This window comes from Barbus barbus, assembly GCF_936440315.1.
Source record: "Barbus barbus genome assembly, chromosome: 12".
Taxonomy (NCBI): domain Eukaryota; kingdom Metazoa; phylum Chordata; class Actinopteri; order Cypriniformes; family Cyprinidae; genus Barbus; species Barbus barbus.
The window spans coordinates 25,419,984-25,445,876 of NC_136740.1; the positions used below are offsets into that span (position 1 = coordinate 25,419,984).

The 25,893-nt window shown below is 36.9% G+C and overlaps 1 protein-coding gene across 1 annotated transcript in view; it reads right to left on the reverse strand.

Moving 5' to 3' along the window:
• The window catches only part of LOC306878570 (neural-cadherin-like), a gene marked incomplete at its 5' end in the record, with an annotated part of 129,391 nt that overhangs the window by 42,717 nt on the left and 60,781 nt on the right, over positions 1-25,893 (reverse strand). The window contains 9 exons of the mRNA XM_079430997.1: positions 687-857; positions 1,487-1,655; positions 4,704-4,876; positions 7,043-7,185; positions 8,851-9,100; positions 15,261-15,372; positions 19,462-19,666; positions 21,269-21,494; positions 24,570-24,758. Coding sequence (XP_079287123.1) covers positions 687-857; positions 1,487-1,655; positions 4,704-4,876; positions 7,043-7,185; positions 8,851-9,100; positions 15,261-15,372; positions 19,462-19,666; positions 21,269-21,494; positions 24,570-24,758 — 1,638 coding nt within the window. The remainder of the gene's footprint in view (positions 1-686; positions 858-1,486; positions 1,656-4,703; positions 4,877-7,042; positions 7,186-8,850; positions 9,101-15,260; positions 15,373-19,461; positions 19,667-21,268; positions 21,495-24,569; positions 24,759-25,893) is intronic.

Here is a 25,893-nt window from a genome sequence, read left to right on the forward strand (position 1 = left end):
GGAAAAAAAGAGAATGCGTTAGAAAACGTTTCAATCTTGCCCTTTAATTGTTAATGAGCTTTCTCAGTTCAACTTTAATGTGATGAAAAGGAATTCTGACATAAAACTGACTGAACGTATATTTGCAATTATAAATAATATGACTTAGAAGAGCAAAGCAAATTATCACTTCTAGGCTATGCAAGCTTTCCAGGACTGTATCCAATTGCATCTAAAAATGATTAGTGACGTGTTTATACTGTGTTCAGCGCATTAAAGCTCACCTTGCTCAGACTGTTATACATTTTTAATATTAAGGTTTAATGTGTATTGACTACACTCAGGAATCCTGGACTTGAGAATTTGTTAAGCTTGCAAAATCCGTTCCTGCCGTTAAGTGCAATGTTAAAGGTCCATGTATAAATGTTTAAAGCGTCTACAGCTACAATGTGAGTTGGTACTATGTTCTTGCTCTCCTATAACTCCTTTATATATCGTCACGGCAGACAAACATATCTTAAGTATTGCCAACAGATCCAATCACTACAGAGGACCATTTGGAAAATTTCATACCATAATATCACTATGTACCCATCTAAAAAAAAAAAAACTTCTTTTACTTTTACATCAGAAAAATATGCTGTAACATTGAATCAATTTGAATAGGTCTTTCATAAGGGTTAAAAACACTGTTCAGTGGTTCTTACATTGGTAGCGGCTATTCTCAAATTTGGGGTCGTTGTCGTTCTGGTCAGCGATGAGGACAGTGATCTGACAGATGCCGATGAGGGGTTCCTGTGCTTGGTCCGTCGCTGTGACCGATAATGTGTACTCTCGCTGCCTCTCTCGGTCAAAACTTACCGCCGTACTAATAACACCTGTGCAACACATACAATGCACATTTCATTACATTTCATTTGTGATTTGCAACAATCCTCTGTGTCTTCAGCGGCTCAGATGTCAGGAGTAAATGATGACTGCTTTATTCATTATTACATCTAACAACAAAACACCTTTTCGCTTAATCGGGACATCTTGTCTTCCCCTGCAACGGAGGTGGACAGCTCTCAGCTCACTCAGGGCGAGTCTAAGGTAAAATGACCTTGTCAATCTGCACAGAACTGCGTCATTCTGACACGGCTCTCAGAATAGCCTGATTTGAGAAAGGGGATTTTAAACCACTGGGTGGATTTTTATCATTATAGGATGGATGTGTACACACACTTCCAACACACATTTATGTTCAACAAACTTAAAAATAAAAAAATATATAAATACATTTATTTTCTGAAACTTCTATTTTATTAAATATAAATTATATTAAAGTTATATAATATTTAAAAACTAAATATAAATAATGTTTTGTTACATACATCTCAATGGCGTCCAAGAATAAAGAAATGCATTCTGCTTATGTTTAAAGAATGAGGCCCATTGACTAGAAACACATGACACCTCAAGTTCAATTGCATGTAATCAATGATCTGGTAAAGGAGGAAGGAAATACCTGTGTCAGGGTTGATAGTGAACCCGGGTGAGGCCCCGTCCCTCTGCATTATCCCATACTTGACCTCCCCATTGACCCCTGTGTCGGCATCGTGAGCCTGCACGCGCAGCACAAAAGTGCCCGGGGGCTGATTCTCCAGGACCAGTGCATTCACGGTGTAGTTGTGGCACTTTAGAGAACAAATCCAGAGTTTCAGACATTGATAATAATAATAATAGAAATGCCAGAAATACGTACTTAGCAAATGCCTTGGGAAAAGGCCAATATCAAGATCTCAAACTAAAATTAAACAGTACTAGATTTATGCTGGACATATGGTTTCTCATAATAACAGATGAAAGAGCAAGAAAAGCGGGAACAGGACACCAAGATATGACGACAGAGAGAATAAAGTTTGTATTTAGGATAAAGTGTTAATAAATTCGTCTTTTGAAGTCCATAATAGGAGCACACACACGCATAATGAAGCCTCAACCTCCTTCTTCCTCCTCCTCCACTTGCTTTCTCATCATGCTCTCATTACAGAGCGGGCATCTGGCAGGGCGTCCTGGTGAGCGGTGCCCACAAGGGAGAGGCATGTCAACTTAAGGCGATTAATCAAGTGACTAGATCGATACCAGGGCTAAAAGCTGGAATTAGCCTCCCTCCCAGCCTCTGAAGAGAATTCTCACTGTGCTTTGCACTTCACACCTCTCATTGTCTTTCGACATACACATACTCACTCTTCTGAGAGGGCTTAGAGAGGATTTCTCAGTTTAGCAAGGGAAAAGACTCGAACAGATAGTCTATTACCATAATCTGCAGTGCTATTAAGAGCACCGGCAACCAGCGACTACAAAGCAGGGTGAGGGTTTGTATTCGGCTGAATGTCGAAAAGCATGTGCGACCAAGATGAGGCAGTGTTTTGGGTGAACCTCACAACCTCACATGATTGGGTCATACTGCACTTCAAAATCAATAGAAAAAGAAAAGATATCTTAAAATTTAATATAAAGACCATTAATATTTTTTATAAAAAATATTTCTAAAAATATATTTTTAAAATTCAGGCTTGTTTTCTTTGAGAAATTCTGTGACAAACTCAGAATAGCAAGATATAAACTCGCACTTCTGAGAGAAAAATTCAATCGCGAAACTCAGAATTCTGAATTTCTTTCTTGCAAATCTTTATTTCTTAGACTTCTGAGTATACATCTTGGCATTCTGGTTTTGGTTCACACCATAAAAAATGCCAGTTGCATTGGCTTTTTATCTCACAGTTTCTTCTTTTGATTCACTTTTTTTCCTATGATTTTGAGTTTATATCTTACAATTCTGACTTTTCTTCTCAGAATTGCCAGATATCTTTGCAAGACAGTTTGTATCTGGAAATTCTGAGTTTATATCTCACAATTGTGAGGAAAAAAGTCAGAATTGTAAAATAAGTCACAATTACCTTCTTTTTTTTATCCTGTGGTGGAAACATTTTCATTCCACATTACTGTAAGGAAAAAAAATTATAATTTGAAAGTTTTTACTCATGGTAATATTTGTTGTACTGTTTTAAACTCTACTAGTAGGAAATACTAGTGCTTACAATGTAGTTTTATGCTAGTTTTATTTAAATTTAAGACTTAAGCTTTGGGTTTGTGTTAATGAAATACAAAGTTATCACAATTCAGTTTGCAAACAGATGTAAGAAAGCAGACCTATCCAATTCACAAAGTAAATGTAATGTTGTCTCCACTTCTAATTACATTTTGAATGCTGTACTTCATATATACTTGCATTTTATATACTGCAACATTCCATTATACATTATAAGTCAATTCAATGTTTGGCTTTGAAGTGCTAATATGCAATGCAAACATTTTCTTCAATTTCTTTATGCAAAATATATTTTCTAATATATTTTATTTTGGGGTGATGCAAATGTGTTTTTTTTGCAATCGTTTATTAGCTGCACAGAGCATAAAACCATCTAAATTCAAGAGGAATTTACAAACCAAACACAGAATACAGAAAAAGAAGACTGCTGAGGTGTTCAAACATTTTTCATAGTAATATTTATAAATACATAAATAACTTTCAATGTTGGAATATAAGAACTTTTTTGTGCAATAAACAAGTTTGATACTGCATTAAATCACTGCTTGAGGTAAAATCAAGAGTCTTGAAACCAGTTGAGAACCAGTGATACAGTACAGAAGGAAAAGACTCTGGTCAGCAGGGCAGGCATAGAGACCAAGAGAGTGAGAGGAAGGAACAGGGCCAGATGTTGCCCCTGGGGCTCACTTAGTGCTTCTATTTCATATGCATCCCCTGTGCCGGTGAGTAATTCCTCCTTGAAATATTCATGGGCAGCAGCAGAGGAGGTGGCGGCAGCAGCAGAAGTAGGGCCTGTGGGGCTCACGGAGAGTGTACAGGGACACGATTCTGCCTCCTACACACTCACACACAGCTCTCCTGCACCACCGCCCTGCGCGGAAAAGCTCTCCCACCGGAGACCTCCAAGAGCCTTTAGATCTCCTTCTGCCAGCTGTCTGTTCTTCCATCAGCTCTGCTTTCACCTATCTCTTTCTCACTGTGTTTCATTTTGTACACATTCTTTAATATTTGCTCTCTTTTACTTGCTCATTTTGAGGAGAATTCATAAATTGCATTTTAGCTAGATGTACAATATCATTTTAAAGAACCAATTCAGGTGTCTGGTTCACAGTCAGAGTAAAGGAGGTCAGCTAACGGCAGTCTGATGTCATTTAGAAACAAACCTGAAAACTGAGAATTATGCCATGGAAAATTTGTTCAACAATGATCTAAAGTTTTTTTTAGTGACCTGGGTAATAAAATGAGACTGTGTGCATGTCATCATGTCATCAGTAGACGTAATTCTTTGTTTATTGCTTTATCTTACAGTATGTCTTTCGCTCTCTTATTTCTGTATATTAGCTCCCACCCATCATTCTTTACTTTTTGTTCCCTCAGACTTCATCTGTGTCTCTAAACACTGCCATTAGTGAGGTGTTCACAGTGTCACTGGTATTAAAAGCCTGAGGCACTTCATGCTAGGCAGATTTAATGAGAGAATATATTTGAATTCTGTACTCATATCTAGATCTCTTCTCCTGTACACACTTTTGGTCATGCTTCCTCTCTGTCCACTGATTTAGTCTTTCAACTTATAAATCCCTCACTAGAAATGGATTTTGACATATATTTTTAAATCTTTTAACCTCACCTCATCAAATACTGGCTTGTTGTTGTTGATGTCATTGATGCCAACGATGACCTGGGCGGAGCTGCTGAGGGGGAGTGGCCCACCGGCTGTGTTGTCATCAGTCGCTGTGACGTTGAGGACATACTGAGGCCCGCGCAGTGTAGGAGGAGGACTACGCCGCAGTTTGATGATGCCTGTAAATAATTCAATAGAATGCTTAAGCTCATCTTATTGTTTCTGTAAAAGACACGAGCGCTTAATTGCGTTGAATCTGCACTTAATATAACATTAATTAAATACAATACCAGTTAAAGAGTGAACACTTTCATAGTCAGAGCTGGCAATATGACGCCATTGTGTTACGGGCGTCCCCAGTTCAAATGCCGGCTCGAGGACCTTTCCTGATCCCACCCCCCTCTCTCTCCAACTTTAGTTCCTGTCTCCTCTACACTGTCCTATCATAATAAAGGCAAAAAACGTCAAAAATTTTGCGCAGCATTTTCACACACAGACGAAACTTACTAGAGAAGTGTGACATAATATACCTCTGTAAATAAATGCAATTTAAATTGACGTCTCGCACACTTTAATGCCCTTTGTATGGAACATATACGCTTGCTTTGAACTGGAATCATGGTGGAATATCTGGTGATGTCCACTTCGCAGGGCACTTATGACTTACGGGCGAACAGAACAAATGTCGGACGTGATAAGATATATGAAATGTGCAGAGCGAGGAGGGCGCGATGACTGTAATTGGAAACCATTGATGCAGCCTATTGTAATAATTTAATGTTGTCTCTGGTATTCTGCTCTTTGAGTGTATGTGCGTTCAGGGGGCGTGGCTTTGGGCGGCGATTGCAGGGAGGGTGGGACATTCGCTTTCAGTGCTATCAGGCTAAAGTTAGCATTTTCCGAGATCTCCTATTGCACCTTTAAGTGCACACTTAAGTGTGCATTGTAATAATAAAAAATGAACTGTTTTACTTTTAAGTACATTTTAAATGATTGCTTTAATCACCTTTTGTTATACTTTAAAGTACACTTATGTGTGCTGACTAACATACACATGTAAGGTACTTGATTATAATTTTAACTGTAGTGTGTCAATATCAAATTTAAAATTAACATATTTCAAAATTACTAAATAGCAGCTTTATCATTACAATTAAGTTATTACAAATATCATTAGAAATGACCATCACACGTTAATTACGACTTTTGCCTCAAACTCCTAATTTGCTGCTTATTACAATTCTTAATAAGGTTGTTGTTAAGTTTAGGTATTGGGCAGGATTAAGGACGTAGAATATGGTCATGCAGAATATGTGCTTTATAAGTATTAATAAAAAAACAATTTATTATTAATAGACATGCTAATAAGCAACTAGTTAATAGTAAGAACCGGCCCCTATACTAAAGTGTTACCCAAATTACATTAAAGTATTATTTAGTTTATCATAAAAGCTTGTCAGAACATTCAGCAGTACAAAAAAGAACTCTAAAGTTCAACAACTTCATTTAATATAATGTAAATAATAACTCAAATTAAGTACAAATTGAGTGCTCAAAACATTACATTCAGTTCACACTTTGGAAAGTTCTTTGTTATTAAAATTAAAGTGTATTATTTCCATAATAAGTATGGTGCAAAAGTGTACATACAACCAAAAAAAATCACTTTTTTACCCAAGGTGACAACCTCTTGAATCGAAAACATTAATATCTGTAAAGAATGACAACTGCTTTTATGCATCATGCTTAACAACTTCGCAAAATGGGCGTCTAACGGTTGCACATTCACCAAACAACTTGTGCACAAAAAAGTGCTGCTGCATCTTGAAGTGACAACTCCACGCAGCTTTTCTGAGTGCTGAAGCCATGCGCCATCTCTCTGCGCTGGCCTGTAATGGGTTGGGTGGTGGAACAGCCGTGCCGAGAGGCTGATAAGGCAGGAGAGAGCTTTAGCATACTGCTGTTTTCCAGCTCTTAGGCATAAAATGTGCTGGTAAACAAACGAAAAGCAAACACTGCAGACAAATGTAACCTTGAGACTGAAAGCGCACAGGCAGGCAGGCATGAAAACAGACAAACATTGCATTCACACACAAGTACACACACACACACACAAAACAAGAACTAGACCAAAAACAACACAAGGGGTGTTTGTTTTTTCTACAAATACCACAAACGTGAGTTGAATCATGGATTAAAGACGCGTGCTAAGCAGACAGGAAGAGGAAATGCGTTTTTTGATGGCTTTGGATGTTCTTGTTAAAGACAGCATCCCTGAGGCGTTGTACCGGATGCCTGGACGCTATTACCAGAGCATCCCACATTTTGCATCCCACTTGACTCACCCTTCTGGTTGTCCAGCTCAAAATTGCTGTCTTCGTTACCCCCGGTAATGGCATATGTTACACCATCCCCGTCTGGATCTTTGGCATGCACAATGGCCACTAGCGTCTCCGGGCCGGCGTCTTCCGAAAGAAAGGTTTTATATCTGCAGAAAGAGGGAGACAGAGATAGATAGACAGACAGATCAGGCTCAGAACATCACAGACCCACCATCTGCTTCCCCTACATGGCCTCTGAAGCGTATCCCAGGGCGCACACAAACAACCACGCGGTCCCTGCACTGAGAAGAACCAGAGCAAATCCTAACATAAACACACACACACATACTGAAGCTCTAATGACGATACACCACCACCAGCTCCTTTATGTGTCTCCCAAACTCCTACCAAGGGAGATGAGGTTCTCAAATAGAGCTCTATGTGTGTGTGTAGCAGGCTCGCTTGCTTCACTGTGATTGTTGTCTTTCTGCTGAATCTGACCAAATGTCTGCCTCTCCTTCTGGCTACATTCAATAAATGCCAGAGCCGTATAGCCTGATGCTCAGCTTTCGCAGGACCCTCTGCTTGGATCTGCTCTGATGAAATCCCATTGTGATGAAAAAAGAGTGTAAAACTGTATATTCTTAGGCACTCCAAAGAGATACTAGGAAAAAAAGAGGAGGAGAACAAAATAGAAAACTAGCCTAAAATAGAACAGAAATAAGCAGTGAAATACATGTCAAATTAATATTTGTCAACTCAAATTACTACCCTAGTGGAAAAGTAAATATACTAAAATGTATTTGAAATACATTAATTTCATGCTAAGTATACTACAAACACATTTACATATGTATGTACTTAAAAAATACCCTGCAATTGTACCTAAACTAAACTGGTATACTTAAAGTCTGCTAAATTGGAACAACTAATTGTGTACTTAATGCACTTTATTTGTGCAGAAATAGTGCTGAGGTTCAATTAAAAATCTACTTAAGTATATTTGTTTGTGCTAAAGTGGAACTATTGCAAGTGTACTTCAGATGCACTTAATATATCTTGAATTTAAAGATTATTCAACATTGTGCACAATTAGTACTCCAAATATAGTTTAATTATAGTTTTTGTATCAGTAAGTCTCGAGCAATATGTCGGTAAATATGTTAATAGATTTGAAACATACTTGGTATGAAATAAATGTATTTTAAATATATTACGTTTTTACTAGGATATTTAATGTCCAGTTATTTATTGATATATTATTTTTTCCAAATATTTATTTTATATTTGATTTATTTTATACATACATTATTTTACATTATATATTTAAGTAATTAGCTGTGAAATAAGTGGGATAATGTACAATCATGGCAAAACAATCCCCAATTTTGAAGTAAAGGAATTTTGCATTAACGTACATTATCTCATGCATTTAACAACTATTTATATAAAATAATAATAATTATAATAATTCCTTTTATTTATACATTTTTATATTTTATTTTGAATAAATACATCAATAAATTGATTTATTATGTGTGAAGAAAGAGACTTTGATTTGAGAGATCAATGTTCAATTTAGTTTTGTAGTTTTTATTTGCAAATATAATGTCATTTTTAAATGAAAATCAGCTAAATAAATAAATGTTTCATTCATTATGTGAGAACAAAAAGTGGAGTGATTTGAGAGATCAACTACTAATTATATTGTTTAAGTAGTGATTATATGCAAAGATTTGATTGCAGAATGTTGTGACCAATCAGAATCAAGTATTCCAGAAAGCTTTGCAATCAAAAGGAAAATGAAAGCAGACAGAAGAAAAGAATCATACATAGTTTGTGAAAAGACAGGGGCCTCATCGTTCACGTTGGCCATACGGATACGGATGGAAGCTGTGCCTGTACGAGGGGGTGTTCCCTTATCCACGGCCACCACCGTGCACTCGTACATGTGGTTGGGTCTCTCATAGTCCAGCCTCTGACTGGGGCTCACCACTCCCTGAGATGAGATGTCAAAGTCCACGCTCTGGATGAAGTAGGACAGTTCTGCATTAAGGCCCGTATCACAGTCCCGTGCCAGAACTAGAAAGAGTGAGAGAGGGACGAAAGTGCCGTGTTAAACATCAGGTCATGTTGACTAAAGGCAACAGCTAGCAATAACACAGCAGTAAATTGGGGCGAAGGCAACCTTGGCGGAGATCTGCTCTGGGTCAGGCACTGAAAACAAATGTCAGTTCTTAATCATCTCTATGCTTTTCTCAGACAGTTGTGTTCTCATTAGCCCTGGAAAGTTCTGACATGGGGGTATTCACTATCAATTACAAGCTTTAATGTCACTATGACCAATGCTTGTGTGGTTTTAAGGATGGATTTGTGTGTGTGTGTAACACCATGTCCTAACCATGCATGCAATTCCAGTTCAATCACCAACCATTCCAGTGTCAAGTAATTTAAAGTGACAAATTCAGCCAGAAGATACTTAATGTCTAAAAGAAGAAAAATAAGACATCACATTGTGCATTAAAAAAAACTTTTTTAGGGGGTCTATTAAGATTGGTTATTTGATATGTTATGAATACTGACTGATTGATTGATTGATTGATACAATACACAGTATATTTAATACATATTAAAGTTAAGATATAATGACAAATAAAATATAACTAAACTAAAATATAATAATAAAAATAATCATTACAACAATTTGACACACAACCAAAGGGTAGACGATTTTTTTCATGTTTTTTAATCAAAAGCTTGTTATGCTGACAAAGGTTGGATTTATTTGATCAAAAACATACTGTGAAATATTATTACAATAAAAAAAAACTGTTTTCAATATCAATATTTTTATATTTAAAATAAATATGTAATATAATCAACATGAATTATAATATTTTAAAATATATAGTTCCTTTGTGTTTGAATAATATTTCACAGTATTACAGTTTTTACATTTTTTTAATCAAATAAATGCAGCATGGGTAAGAGAATTAGTTCAAAATCATTTAAAAAAAATCTGAACTATTACATAAACCTTTGACTTTTGGTAGTATATGCATAAAATAATAAATAGATACAAAACTCATAAAACTCTCAATATCGTATATATATAAAGATTTCAGAGTTTTGTGATATTTATGCAATTAGAACACAGTATAACACTGAAAAGCATCTTGTTTGAAGTTGTTGGATTTCTTGTGCTAAGTGCTTTTTAAATTACGTACGGTGTCATAGTAATAGAGCTAATATTAATTAAAACTATGTAGCAGAGGCCAATTCTATATTTGATCAATTTAAGTGCCCATCTGTCAGTGGCACGGCAAAAAGCTGCTGTTGACTGAAGCAGATCAAAAGTAAACGTGGAGGAAGGCTTTGCTGTCATTAGGCCCACAGCCAAAGTCAGGGTCTTGTATCATTATACTGCAGGCAAGCTGTCATCACACCCAGCCAGCCAGCACACTCATTTTCTACAGCCACATGACGGCCCTCTAATCTCCAAGGCAAATAGCTAGCGCCCGCAGATGTAGAGATGTTCAGCAGAAACCCTCTTTCTCTGGCGGTTACGCTAAGGACTTGTTGCGGCTGTAGGAAGCAGGTGGGTAAGGGTGGGTGTCAGCGCCCCGTATGCGTATAAACAAGTTTCGGAGCGGCCATGAACGCATGTGAAGTCATACAGCCAGGATTCAAACAGAAGGTTCATTAAAAATACAAGCCCTAATACACCGTCTCTTAAGGCTACCTATTACCATATTTAATGCATGCGAACGAGAGACCAGGGCTAAATTAAACATACCAGTTAGGCGGCTTGGGAGAGGGGGAGAGAGAGAGAGAGAGAGAGAGAGAGAGAGAGAGAGAAAGGCAGGTAGGAAGGTGGGCTAAGGTTGGGCGAGTTTTAAGTGCATTTCTTCGCCGTGTGCTAAATCCTCTCCGAGAAGTTTTCCATGCGATAATTGCAGCGCGTTCTGCACTTCTCTTCCTGCTAGGCCCTATTAAAAGCTGGCACCCAATTTACAGTCTAATCCCGTTTTAAGGTAAACAACAATAATAATCTTCTCTCCCTTCTGCTTCGCACAGTCGACGATTGCGTCGTGTTTTTTTTTTTTCGCTCACAACAGAATACATTTGATAAGCAAATAACAGCCCCAGCTGGTGTTTGTGTGAACCTGCTGCTTTTGCATGTTGTGAGAGAGAGAGAGAGAGTGAGGGAGACGAAACGAGAAAGAAGACATAGAGACGGAACAAGAAAGTTGTTGTGCGTTCCGCACTAAAACGGAGAGACAACTGGAATCAGAGGCAGGAACCATTCTGTTTGCATACGGAGAACAGTGCGTGTTTTCATTGGGTGCAGCGATATGTAAACATAATTGAATTGCATAAATGCAGTTGGCATTCTGCCAGCTCTGACTCGCTTCTGTTCCTTGTTGCTTTGCTTTTCTCTCTTTTCTGCTTCTTTTCATCAGTGTCTTAGGCTTGTGTACAACAAAGTCTAAATGAAGAATAGTTAATCACTGAGAATTCTGCGGAAAAGGTTAGGAGCTCTTTGAAACGGTGGGCAGTACAGAGCTTCTCTATCTCTGATGAGCGCTGGATGAAAAGAATTTCCTGGACGCTGAGCACAAAGCTCATTAGCTTCTGTTCCATAGTAAGATAACTATTAGATTGGAAATTATTAATACAACTGAATTAGAGATATAAAAAAAAAAGACATGCACGTATGTACTCACACTAGGGCTGCACGATTAATCGGAAAAAATTACGATCTCGATTCATACATAAATGCGATCTCAGAATGATCACCGTATGACATCAAAGTACCACGACAGCGGTAAGAAAGCAGTCGGATCCTATGAATTCAAATCGCTCTTGCGGTACTTTGATGTCATACGGTGATCATTCATTCTGCGCAGCGCTGCTTCAACGGGGCGTCAGCATCAACGCTTGACGGAGGGCGTGTCTGAAGCTTGGTGCTGACCAGAGCCGTTGAGAAACAGAGTTGCGACACGCTTTGATCTCGCCGCCGCGCGGTCACGTGGTTCATGGAGCTCTCAATAGTTCCAAACAACCCGCGCTGTCCATCGGGTCAGACAACAACAGAGGGTATACTTGCAGCATTTTCCGGCAAATATTAACACAAAACGTCCATTGATTAATTCGTTTAATACACTGATAGTAGCATTTTGTCTGTGGCGTTTAATGGAAATAATATTAATGGAGTTTTCTTGTTTAACTATGGAGTAAAAACATAATACAATGCAACACACAGGATAAGGCGGTTACATTTCTTTGTATGCAAAGCATAAATAGTGTAAACTGCTTAATAAAGATTGGAGACTTGAGGCAGGACTTTGTGTGTTTTTGTGTTAAACTTATTCCTGTGGATGTGCAGACCAATGATGAAATAAATTATGCTTATTTAAAGAGTATAAGAAATCTAATTGGTATGTGTTATTGTATTAATATATATTTCTTCATCTATGGTCATCTATTATTCACATTTTAATACAATATTATGTTAAAATATAAGATACAATATGCATACACAAGTGAATATCAATGAATGCTAGAAAAATGCTAGAAATGGTTTTAGACATTTTCAAAAAAAACATCTAAAGACATCTTTTTCGCCACCATCTGACCAATTAATACTAGCACTTACCTATTCTATTTATTTATTTATATTTATAAAAAAAAAAATCATTGCTATGTGAACTGTGCTAGACTAACTGAGGCTTGTATTTTGTTGCTCTTTCGTTGGCCTGTTTGCTTCTACATTGTAAGTCGCTTTGGATAAAAGCGTCTGCTAAATGACTAAATGTAAATGAAAAAAATGTAAATTTAAGTTTTGCAAATACTTCAAAATAAAAAAGGCAACCAACTGTATTCATCAAAATATTTTATTATATAATATATCCACGTTATCTAACTGCAAATATAGCATATACTGCCTATTATCTAAAAATAAACATTAACTATAATGCGTTTCATAAAATACAAGTACTGGTCAGATTTCCGAGAGGTAAACTAATGCGTTATAATGGCAAAAAACGCTGTAATTTCCTCAAATTTCTGGGGACTATGCTTGAGAAGCACTGAAATGAATGGGCTTCAATGCTGAAACTATCGGTTGTTTGGAACTATTGGCTGCTCCATGACACGCTTTACTTCCGCATTCCTAAGTTCCTATGGAAGCCTATGGGAGTGTCGCAACTCTGTTTCTCAACGGCTCTGGTGCTGACCATGGTGCTGACGCGCCGTCATAGTGATAACAGCCAATCACATACTTTTCTGGTGCTGCATGAACGGGATTGGCTAGCGTCTGCGCTAGGGTATTTGCATAAGGTGATCTGATTGGCTGACGCCTGCGTTGGCGCTTGAAAAGTTAAAAAGTTTTCAAATTCTGCCACGTGCAATGCCAGTGAGGCAACGCTTGACGTCACTCCATTCAAAGTAAACGAGAGGCGTTGACGCCGACGCCCCGTGTGAATGTGAATATTTTTATTTATTATTGTTAATGTTCTCTTATGTTCAACAACTTAAAGCCTTAAAATTATTCACTTTAAGGGGTCTAAAATAAAGAAAAGAGAATTTTTTGTTACTCCAGCACTTTATTATACTGAATGTCCTGTGTTTTTTGTTGTTGCTGTTTTTTGTACTTGAGTGCAATACATTTTGGTTGAAAAAATGAGAATCGTGTAAGAGAATCGTGATCTCAATTCCCATGGAGAAAAATCATGATTCACATTTTAGCAAGAATCGTGCAGCCCTAACATACACATACAGTCAAACATATACAGATCATGGCTAGTTTTACTGACCAAGACTTTAGTGCATATATTTTTGTATTTTTAAATGTTATTTCACATGTAGTAATGTTGTGGGTTTTCAAAGTTTTTAAGCATGTTGCTATGTGGTTGCAAGGCTGCCCAGGTAAAAAGAGCCCACCCACATGTCCCTCTGATATTCGGGTCTCTAGATATAGCTCCTTCAGTGGAAGTCTACGGGATTTATACTAGAAACGCACAACAGGTTACCATATGGTTTCCATAATGGTTATTCTTCAATATTAGAGATTTTTGTAATGTTATCAGCATCAGTTAATACTATATATATATTAATATTTGATATTCAATAGATGCTAAGATGTTAAGAGTACCTTGGCCATCATAAAACACTTAAAGTTTGTCTTAGGGAAAAAAACTAATTAAATCTTTAGCAAAACTCAAAATGAATATAAATTTATCAAAACATTGTCATATTTTAAGAATATTTTCACTCCTTGCGTTTAATTGATTTTTTTTTTTATTACTTTTTTTTTTTTTTTATAGGATCTTCAAAATTTTGGTAACCAGAACTTTTAACAGAAGGACAGAAACCTCTCAGGTTTCATTAAAAATATCTTAATTTGTGATTTGAAGATTAACCATAGTCTTATGAATTTGGTTGGACACGAAGGTAAGTAAATCATGACAGATTTGGATCAATCCCTTTATTAATGAGGGTTAGAAGTTTGTTTAAATTCCAAACGCTAGCTATGAGCAATACTAATATTAATGCCTGCCTTAGCAAGCACCACTAATTAGGGCTTATGAATATTTATTTAAAATTAATGCACTCAAACCTCTTTCTGAAATGCAACACGGCATCTCATTGAGGGTTTTTTAAGCCTCTAAAACACCTTCAATTACAGTGATAAGATCGCAGATGAGGCCAGCACAGAGACATAAACAGGTCCCATCCCATTAACGCTTGTGTTTTAGAGGAGGAGGAGGTCAGGCATGCCTCTTCTTCAGAGCTGTCTTTCTCTATCAGAAATTATAATCTGAAGAACATGGAGGGGGTCGTAGCCCCACCCCCCACCCCCCCCACCGGCCTCAGCGGAGATCTCACCTCTATTGCTGGGTCACAGTCTCTGACCTGTGATTATAGAGCCGACAACGTCAGCAAAGGCACAAAATGGAGGGTTGATGGTCTGACTAGTGTGACAGAGCAAGTCGGGAGGATGAGCGATTGCCTGGGAGCCACTGAGCTGGCTTTGATTACAATCCATTTACCACCAAGAAAGGGCTGCCATAATGAATTATTTCATAATTACAGGACTGAGTTGAGGAGACACTCGCCCCCACAGAGCAAGCGGCAACAGCACCTGCCTCAAGAGCGGGACTGTCGGGGGAAAAAAAACCCAGACAGAGAGAAAGAAAGTGAGACGGACACAGAGACAAATCGAGAAACAGACACTCACCCTGCAGTAAGGATGTACCAGTAGGGGTGGTCTCAGGGACGTTGTCTCGACTGTAAATGGAGTGCATAAATTCTGGTGTGCAATCATTCTCATCTGTGATGTGAACCACCACCTGCATTAGTAAGAGAAAGACACAGATAAAGGAACATTACTATGTGGACAAGTATAGAAACCTGAATGGTTTTTCCAAAATAAACCTCCTTACAAATACTCAAATAGCTTCATCACTCCATAATGAATCTTTAAAGGTCTTTAAAGCATCAAAATCACTAGACAATAGTAGTAGTAGAGTTCACTGACAGGTGAGAAGCATTAGCCATCAATTCAATTTCTATATACCCAAACATTAATGGGTAATTAAAAATGCTTTCCACAATGTTGACAGATAAAAAATACTAAATATATTTAAAATACAGTCAAACCAAAAATTATTCAGACACCAGATATCATTTTTGATATTTTTTACTAGTGGGTGAAGGACACTATTCTTAGTTCATTTATGTTAGTGAGGATAGCAAAATAAAGTAAACTCTGACATATTATACCCAAAAATTCTTAGACTACCAGTAAAACTGATACAAATTTGGGACCAAAAATTATTCAGACACTTTGACCTGACCGTGTTTTGTTTAAGTGTTTTTTTTTTATTTTCTTTAATTGCTAATGTGACCTTTTTATACCACAGACTGAACTAATTTTAGAATTACTTGGTTGACCTAAATTGGTATTATCTAATTGTGTACTTAAATTTATCAGACAGCTGACAGCCATTCGACCTAATTCATTACATACCTTTCTATCAAAGTTATCTGACAGTATCAAGATGAATTTGTTCTGATGCAGTTTAACTCTGCGTTCTTGTAATATCTTATTACCATTTTCTAAACTATAGTGAATAAACTGTGATAATGTGAGAAATTTTGAAGGTGTCTGAATAAATTTTGGTTTGACTATCTGTTTGATTGTGTTAAATATCCTTAATATACTTTAGGAGACAAGGAGAGTAAAATGGGAGTTTTACAGTGACCAGTGAATATAGATGAGAGAGATGAGTTGTGGACCCATTTACCACTGTTCTGCAAAATTTTGTGGACGAATTTACATTTTTCACATGAAACTGCTGCACAGGCCTACAGTTTGACAGTGACTTCTGGGTAAACGGTGCTTCATGCATTACTACGCTATTTCCAGTGGAATTTCACAGACATTTCTTTAATGCGAACGCTAAAATAGCTCTTGCCACAGAACTTCTTGTGATGCTGCATTCAAAATGCCAATCAGAACAATACTGAGAGATTAAAAAAGAACATTTGCAAACCAGCTCATCAGAATGATGTTTAATGCTTATTTATCACACAACCTCGTATTCACATATTCTTTATCCTGACCTTCAAGGCAAATTTTAGTTGCATATTGATTACAAACATGCCAATATTTACAACATTGTGAGAGTAAGTGAGCTACAAACAATTATTACTCATCACCTGACTGATTGGGTTGAAATTTTTATTTCCGTTTTTATCTAGTTTATTCTTAAAATTCAGTAAATTACGGACAATTTAAGAAAAAAATACAAATATGAAAAAGTTATTTGGTCAACCAGCTTCTTGGAAAGATGGCTGACCTCAATATTTGCACAGAAGGTAATCTGTAAAACAGGGACTAAAACCCTGTATGAGCATGGGCACATGTAGTGTCCTGAATCATTTGGCTTTCTGGAGGCTTTCGGTTAAAAACGAAGGCATAAGAGAGAGGAATAACATTTTTTTTTAAAAAGAGGCCGAAGCAGAACAGAACAGCTGCGACAGAAGCCACTAAATGCAAATCGCTCAACCACCCCACAAACACACACAGAAACCCCAGTCAAACTCAGTGTGTAGGCTTTAATGTAGCAGATCTCAGCTGAAGCTTAGATGATAGCTTATGGAAGGGCTGTATCTACATTCAGGCTTCTCTCTGTGCAGCGCTTTGTGAGCATTCAGACAAAATACTGGCACAGGATTTGACTTTGACCGAACAGAGGCAGAGGGAAAGCAGGGTACGTGTTCTCAGTGGGAGCGTTAGTCATGGTGAGGGTGAGTCCTGCAGAATTGCTTATCTCAGAGGAACAGCACTGCCAAGAGGCAAAAGTTCCTTACACGTAACCACACGGCACTGTAGCTGACCATACAGCTCTGAAACTGTCAGGCCAAAGCCTTAAAACCCTTGTAGCTCTGCATTACGGGTTACTTTTTCTCTTCAGTTGTCCCTCAAGAATCTGCCCAGTGGAGGAGAACGTTCTGTGTTTGTTTCATAGCTGCTGGAAGTTGAATATGGCAGTAATGAGTCTGATGTCTGCTGCTAGATGAGAATCACTGCTAATAATAACAACAACAGGGGTCTAAAAGAGATGAAGAGTCTTAATGTAGAGCTTCATCTTTATGAAATCATTTTTCACATGCTAAGAGGACAGATGCTCATTCTTCGCTCCTTTTTCTTTTCTCGTTTCTTCTAGTGTCTCCTCCCCTCTCATCTCGTCTTCTAGTCTCTTTTACTTTCATCTTACTTCATCTTTCATCTCTTTTCTTCTCATCACATCTAGTCTCATTAAATTTTTTAGTCTCTTTTCTTCTCATCTTGCCTTGTTTAGTCTCTTGTCTCCTCTAATCTCATTTGGACTCATTTCTTCATTTTTCATCATTTTGTCTCTTCTGGTCTCATCTCTTATCTTCTCTTCTACATTCATTTTGTCCCATTTCATCTCTTCTAGTCTATTCTAGTGTTGTCTCTTCTCATGACTTGTCCTTTTATCCTGTCTCTTCTGGTCTCATTTTGTCTCATTTTACCTTTCTACCATTCTACATCAACACATTTAGCCCCTTCTCATCTCATCTCATTTAATTTTCTCATCTTATCGCTCTTGTCTCATTTAATGTTTTAGTCACCTCTCTTCTGGTTTTGCCTTGTCTCGTTTCTTCTCACCTTGCCTTGTTTAGTCTCGTCTCCTCTAATCTCATTTGGACTCATTTCTTAACTTTTCATCTAATATCTTTTTGTCTCTTCTATCCTCATCTCTTATCTTTTCTTTTCTTCTACTCTCATTTTGTTCCATTTCATCTTTTCTAGTCTACTGTAGTCTCATCTCTTCTCATGACCTGTCCTTTTATCTTGTCTCTTCTGGTCTCTTATTGTCTCATTTGACCTTTTCTAGCCTCTTCTTCTCTAATCTCATTTAATTTTCTTGTTTTATCTTGTCTCCTCTCTTTCATGTCTTTTTCGTCTCTTATTGTCTTATAATTTATTTACTTTTCATCTTGTTTCATTTGATATTTTCTGGTCTCTCCTGTTTTGATTTGTCTCAACTGATCTCCTCTCTTGTTGAATCTCATCTCTTTTTCTTTTCCAGTCTCATCTGGATTGTTTGTCTAATCTCATCTCTGTTCTAGCCTGTCCTACTCATGGAGTCGTCTTCACAGATGGTGTAATCATTTGGCAGGGGGCAGTGACTCTGACAATTATCTAAAATGTGCGAGTGTGTGTGTGTGTGTGTGTGTGTGTGTGTGTGTGAGTGATTGGTGCTGGCACAGACACAGTTACACATCATTGTGTCTCAGCCAAGTCCATCAAGAGGACTCAATTAATGTGGAGGAACTTCTGCCAAACAAAGAAGATCAACACGGAACAACAACAGTGCGAGCAAGATGCACACACAAATGGATACATTTGCGCCTCTAATAACAGCAACAGCAACACCATGGGTAAAATACATCAAACATCTGTCATATTTCTTTGCCTTTGTCGCTTCACTTCATCTTACACATAAAGACACATACACCGCTAAGTCTCATAAGTGGTAACAGCCACAGCTGTGTCGTGTTTGATGGCCTCAGCGCCACACACAATCTCTCATTAGTGCTTTTTTTGCTGATATGTATTTGTTTCTGTTTGTGCTTGCATATGCCTTCATGCATATGTGTGTGTGTGTTATTATGTGTATCAAAGCATATGCATCTTTCACCTCAGAAAGTACCAGATGTGTCATTATGTGAAGAATGACTGACAGCCACACATACAGCATCATAATGTCAGGGCTAAGCCGGTTTATCTCATTAAATATGTGAGAGAAAACAATATATAAGTGGGAAACCAGACTTTTGGAGATAAAAACAGTTGAAGACCAAAGAAAGAACCCATTTAGATAGCTAGGTAAACGTGTGCTTACCTCTGCCATGTTGCTCAGTCCAGTATCTGGTTCAGAAGCTCTGACTTGTAGGTGATGGAGATGTTGTCCACTCTCAAAGTCCACAGTTCGTGTCAGGCTGAGCGCGCCACTCTCCTGGTTTATGCTGAACAGGTTGCTTGGGTTCACCAGCAGCATATAAGACAGAGTTTTCCTCTGGAAACAGATAGCCTGGACCACCGCCACCCTACAAACACATAAAGGAATCAGTGCACAGGCCAGCATTTCATTTATACACTATGTATCCTATTGGAGGATGGAAACTACAGCTCTGTTACAAAACTTTGTGAGCTACCTACAGAGATAGTATTTAATAATATTTAAAAAAGGGTTTACATATATAATGAAATATGGACTATTTCACATGATATTTGTGTGTACCTATGTACAATAGCATTTAAAATGCTGGGGTTACTAAGATTTTTTAATGTTTTTGAAAATAATCTCAAAAATAGTTATTTAATATTCTAAAATAATATTATAGTTTAAAATATTATTATAATAAAAAATTATTTTATAAAATATTTTAAAACGTAATTTATTCCTGTGATGGCAAAATTGAATTTTCAGCAGCCTGGCTTCATTTTGTCTCATCGTGCTCCTTCAGAAATCATTCTAATATGCTGATTTGGTGCTCAAAAAACATTTACTATTATTATCAATTTAAAAAACAGTCGTGCTGGTTAATACGTTTGTGGAAACCATGATTCCTTTTTTTTTTAGGATTCTTTGATGAACAGACACATCAAAAGAACAGTACTACTGAAACAGAAATCTTTTGTAACATTATAAACATCTTTACCCTCACTTTTGATCAGTTTAAAGCATCCTTGCTGAATAAAAGTATTAATTTCTTTAAAAAAAAAAGTATTTTAATACATGCCTGCTTAAGTCTGCTTCACATGAGAAGTATTGCAGTTGTTGCACTGATGTAAGGAGTTTCAAATTAGCCATTTATGAGTTTTTATTCCAGTTAAAATACTCCCTGAACCCCATTTGCACTTGACCCTGCAGAACATTAATTTTTAGCAGCAAGAAAACGTACAAAATAGTAAATAGTTTCAAAAACAATGGCCAGTTTTGCCAGTAAGACACCAAAAAAAGTGCCCATTAGTGGCCAAATTACAGTGACCTGGCAACCTCCTGCCATATAAATGCTATCAATGTAAACAAAGCTTTAGAATGCATTTGCTTTTGCAGACAGCAATGCAACTTAAAAGATTTTAGAAAAGGGCTAATGCCTCTACAGTTACAAATGGGACATAATGCATGTCTGAGATATCTCAGTTGTTCTTTGTGGCTCGCGTCCCCTGTCATCTCCCCCTTCCACACTCTTTAACTTTAATATGTGTCTCTATTCCTCTCTTTTTAATATGTCTCTCTTTCCATGATTAGCTGTCCTCTCCTCCTTCACACAGATTATTATGCTCAGTTCTGTGCCAGTGCCCGAAGGGGGAAGTTCAGACACTGCTCTTCATGTTTATCCAGAAGTTTCTTTAAAGAAATATTTGAATTTGAACACGCTTTCAAATTCAGAGCCTGGGGACAAAATGATGCATCTGTGTTCCCCGTCTCTGCCACAACCCCCTCTATTCACTCTGTCCCCCCTCTCTCAACCTCCGCTATCCCTCCGGGGCGAATTGTTTCATGCAACAGATGACACATAAAGCTTTGGAGTTGGCCATGTTCACACACAATCCTTTTCTTACCCTCTAATGAGTAACAAATTCTGAATCTTTTTTACATGTTGACGCACACAAACACGCCCACTAACACTTCCTGTACTCACGCTTGGCCCACCCCGGTGCTCTCTGGGATGTAGATCGTGTAGGTGGTGTTGGTGAACTGAGGGGGCCGGAAGCCGGCCAGTATGAACACAGAGGTGTGCGGTCCCCTCCTGCCCTGCGAGTCCACGGCCTGGACGGTCAGTGTGTACTCCTTGCTGGGGGTCAGAGGTTGCCCTGTGGTCTTTACTTCTCCTGTTGCTCGGTCCACTTCAAATGAATCTTCTCCACCTGTCACAAAATACACACCCATTTAATGTAGCAAATAAAATGAAATTAAATTAAATTTAAGGCTGATATTTTTATATTTATTTTTTAATTATGGTCGATAGGTTTCTATTATTTTATTTTGTAATCTATATTTTTATGATTTATTACTTTAAGTAAAATGTATAAATGATATTGTGATCAGTGATGTTACTGTTAACTAAAACTAAAGCCAAAACCAAGATTACTAAAAATACTTTTCAGTATTTGAAATTAAGCTAAAGTAAGAAAATAAAATAAAATAAAATACTTTTAATAGTATACATTTTCTGTAATTTTATTTTGTAATCTGTAATAATTTTATGATGTATTATTTTCCACATTTTTGGCATTAGAAAATGAAGAAGCAATAAATTAAATAAATAAAAATATTAGATAAAAAGTGTAAACTTATACTCATAAATGTTGCAGTAACTGAAATAAATTAAGTTGTAGTACTAAATGTAACAATTAAAACTTAAATTAAAATGCAACTGAAAATATAAAAGTAAAACCTAATTCAAGATATGAATATATACATTAATAGTAAATAAAATAATACTAAAATAAGACTGATTATGGTAAACAGAACAACTAATATATTATATATTTTTTTAAAAAGTGAATATTTCATTCAGTATATTAAGATACATATTATAGTATTGTATAGTAGAAACAACCCGCCTAACTTTAAAAATGATGACTTGTGGCATGTAACCAATTTGAAACATTGCTTAAAAACTGTGATGTGGCACTTGTTTATAATCACATATTAAAAGAGCAACTCTTGTAAAGTTCAGCTCAAAGTGCAAGAGCATTACAAAGACAAAGTCACAAAAGCCTTGGAGTCTTTTTACACACATTAGGGGTGAGGGCCCCTTCTGCCAGCTGTGGTTCAGTGCATCTGCGTGTGTGTGAGGAGCAATATGCTCCCCTCCGTTCCTCCTTCAGGACAATAGCAAGACAAGAGCTCATTTTAACTGCTGTCCCCTTGAGCATGTCGTTATTTGGGAGCAGAGGAAGAGGAGGTGGATGAAGAACACAGCTGCTGAGGTGGAGCAGATCTCCCAGCTGTACCCGCTCCGCCTTGCCCTTTCTGCAGCTGCTCGAATGCTCATCTGCTACAAGCAGAGGTTCTGATCCAGAATCACGCTTGATTCTTTCCTTACAAGCTCTCTTCAAATAATTAAAAAGTTGCTGTTAATGGTGTGAAATGAATGATCTAGTCCTATTATGTATACTTTGCAGCTTATTCTGACTGAGAATTGCCCATTTAGACAGGAAAACGTTGGGCAACCTCCAATTACTGTTTGGTGTTTTATTTAGGGACGGGCAACTCTTAAGAACAAAACTGAAAATTCAGGTACACATTTACATGCTACTGAACAAATAGAAAAAAATTGATGATCTGACAACGATGATATCAATGTCATATTTGCATAAATATACATTCAAAACTTTGGTATCGAGACTTTTTTATGTTTCTGTCCCTTATACTCAGAGACTACACTTAATTGATGTAAAATACTGTAAAAACAGTAATATTGTGAAATATTATTACAATTGAAAAAAGCTGCTTTAAATTTGTATATATTTTTAAATATGATTTATTCTTGTGATGTCAAAACTGAATTTTCAGTCTTCAGCTGCACAAGATTCTTCAGAAATCATTCTAATATGCTGATTTGGTGTTTAAAAACATTTCTTCTTTTTATTAATGTTGAAAACAGTTGTGCTGACTAATTTAATATTTTTGTGGAAACTGTGATATGTTTCTTTTTTTCAGGATTCTTTGATAAATAGAAATTAGTTTGAAACAGAAATCTTTTGTAAAATTATATTATGCCTTTAATGTCACTTTTGATCAATGTGATGCAATAAAATATTTTTAATGCTTAATGAATTATGATTTGTGCATTGTATCTAACTTACCAACTATATCTGTCTGCACTACAAAGATGGTAGATTAGTCATGTCTAAAGGATGTTGTAAGGCACAACATACAGTAGAGACCCTGCAGCCCTTTAGCTGTGAAAATATTCATATTATAACATGGCCTTGATTTTATTAAGGACAATTTTTCATTAAAATATTAAGCAAATTCATTAAGTGCCACTGTGCAACATAACATGGCTAAAATGCCAAACTGACCAATTAGCATATAGGACCAGAACTGTCAGTTTTTTAATTTCGGTCTTATTTCTACAGAATCAAGGTCTAAAATCTATGCTTACCTGAAACATTAACCCTTTTGTCCTACAAGGACTAGTAATTTATTCTGTCAGCGCAAATCTAATAAAACTGACAATGAACGACATTCAACTAAGAAACTTGGAGGAAGAGCGCTATAGGCAACGGCACCGAAAGACAGAGTTTATAAACATCAGAGTGTAATATCACCAGAGACAGAATATTTATAGCAGAGTCTAAATCCTTATGGACCAGAGAAGTCATTTTGTAATGTCACAACATTTCAGATGATGAATGACTAGCCATTATGAGAGGTTATGATGTTTCTGAAGATGTCCTGGAGGTACAATAAAACCAGTGCGGCACACCTTTCCTAACGCACACATACACTCACATATACGTGCAGATAAGAGTTGTATGTTTAAATCACATTTAGACTAATTAGACTGAATTCTAAGCATGCCTCAGATTCATTTAACCTTTGTTGCTCTCTGTGCACTAAATTAAATCACTTAACCACGAGTGAATAACTATGGAAATGGCATGGATTACATTAGTGACTTAGTGCTTTATGGTATTTCTCTTACAGTGTTAACCAACCGGCTCATTAGAAAGACACGTCATTGCCATTGTTTCAAAATAAAAGCGCATTTATGGTACGAAACAAATATCCTGGCAGTCTTTGAATTTCTCTCAAACCTGAGCTAAACCCTTTCCGTTTCAAGGGGTTAAAATTACTGATCATGTAATGTATGTAAGTATGTGAGAAATCAGTTTAATTCCCTTTCCATCTAAAGTGGGCCAGCGTTCTGTCAGAATGATTGTATTGACAGTTTTCCGATGGTCAAAGAGTCTGTCCGTCAAACCCACCATCAACTAAAATGAAGTGAGCTGTTCCCACTGAGCCATCGCCACTTCGGGCCACGAGCTTGTAGACCACAGAGCCAGCACCAGTGTCAGGGCCCACGGCTGCCAGGTAGGGGTAGGGGAACATGGCCCACTGAAGATCTGACAGGTTGGGGAGGGCCAGAGTCAGCCGACACAGGTACCATTCATCACCTACAGAGAGAGAGAGAGATAGACAACAGATAGATGTTTTGAGTTAATAAAGAAACTCATCACTTACCAAAAACACTTATTTCACTTGTCTATTTTGAGATATTGTAGAAGTCTGCATTTTCGTTGTGCATTTTATGCTTTAAAATAAATAAAATAACAATGCAAGTCTACTTATATAAAGTTCATTCAGTTAGTTATGAGGAAAAAATATCAAATTACAAGAAGATGTACAAAATGAATGTTTGTTGTCATGCATTTTATGCATAACAATACATAAATAACACCGTAAGTCTGTTTACATAAAGTTCATTCAGTTACTTATTGGATAAAAAAAAAAAATCAAAAGAAGATTCACAAAATGTTTTTTGTTATGCATTACATTACAATACAGAAAATAACAATGTAAGTCTGCCTACAAAATTCAGGTGTTTATCAGGAAAAAATATAAAACTAAAGAAAGATGCAGATTTTTAAAATGCACTTTATGCATTACAATACATGAAATGATGTAAGTCTACTTGAAGAAGTTCATGCAGTTATTTATGAGAAAAAATATAAGACTAATTAATGTTTTTTTCACTTTTTTCTTCTGTAAGCTAAAATTAATTAATTAAATATTGTCATTAATTAGTAATTATCTTAAATGAGAAATTACTTGAATATGGAAGGAAACTATTGTGGTTTCAAAGGGAACTGAGACTAATTAAGAACTTGGGCTGGAAACCAATGACATAGCAACAAACTTAAACCCCCTCAGAACACCTTAGCAACAAACAGCAAAGATAAAAAATTAAAAATGCATAATAATAATACAATAGGCCCCAATGAGAGAAATTCAAGGCCTGCTGTTATCTTCTCTCTCATGATACTCTTCTTGTTTTATCACATTCATTGTCTTCTTTTTGGAGAATGATCATAATGCTCTTCATAATCTCTGTAATCTCAGCAAAAAATCCCAAACACATCTACCAAGCCGCAGTGTTGCATCTATTGCCTCTGAAAGCACATCTTCTAATCTCAATACCAGCCAAAAGAGCAGGAGGGATAGGGAAAGCCTTTAGCCACCCTGAGTTCAGTGACTCCTCTCGGGTTCAGACTGTCACGCTCAGCTACAAGAGAGAAATGACATTTCTGT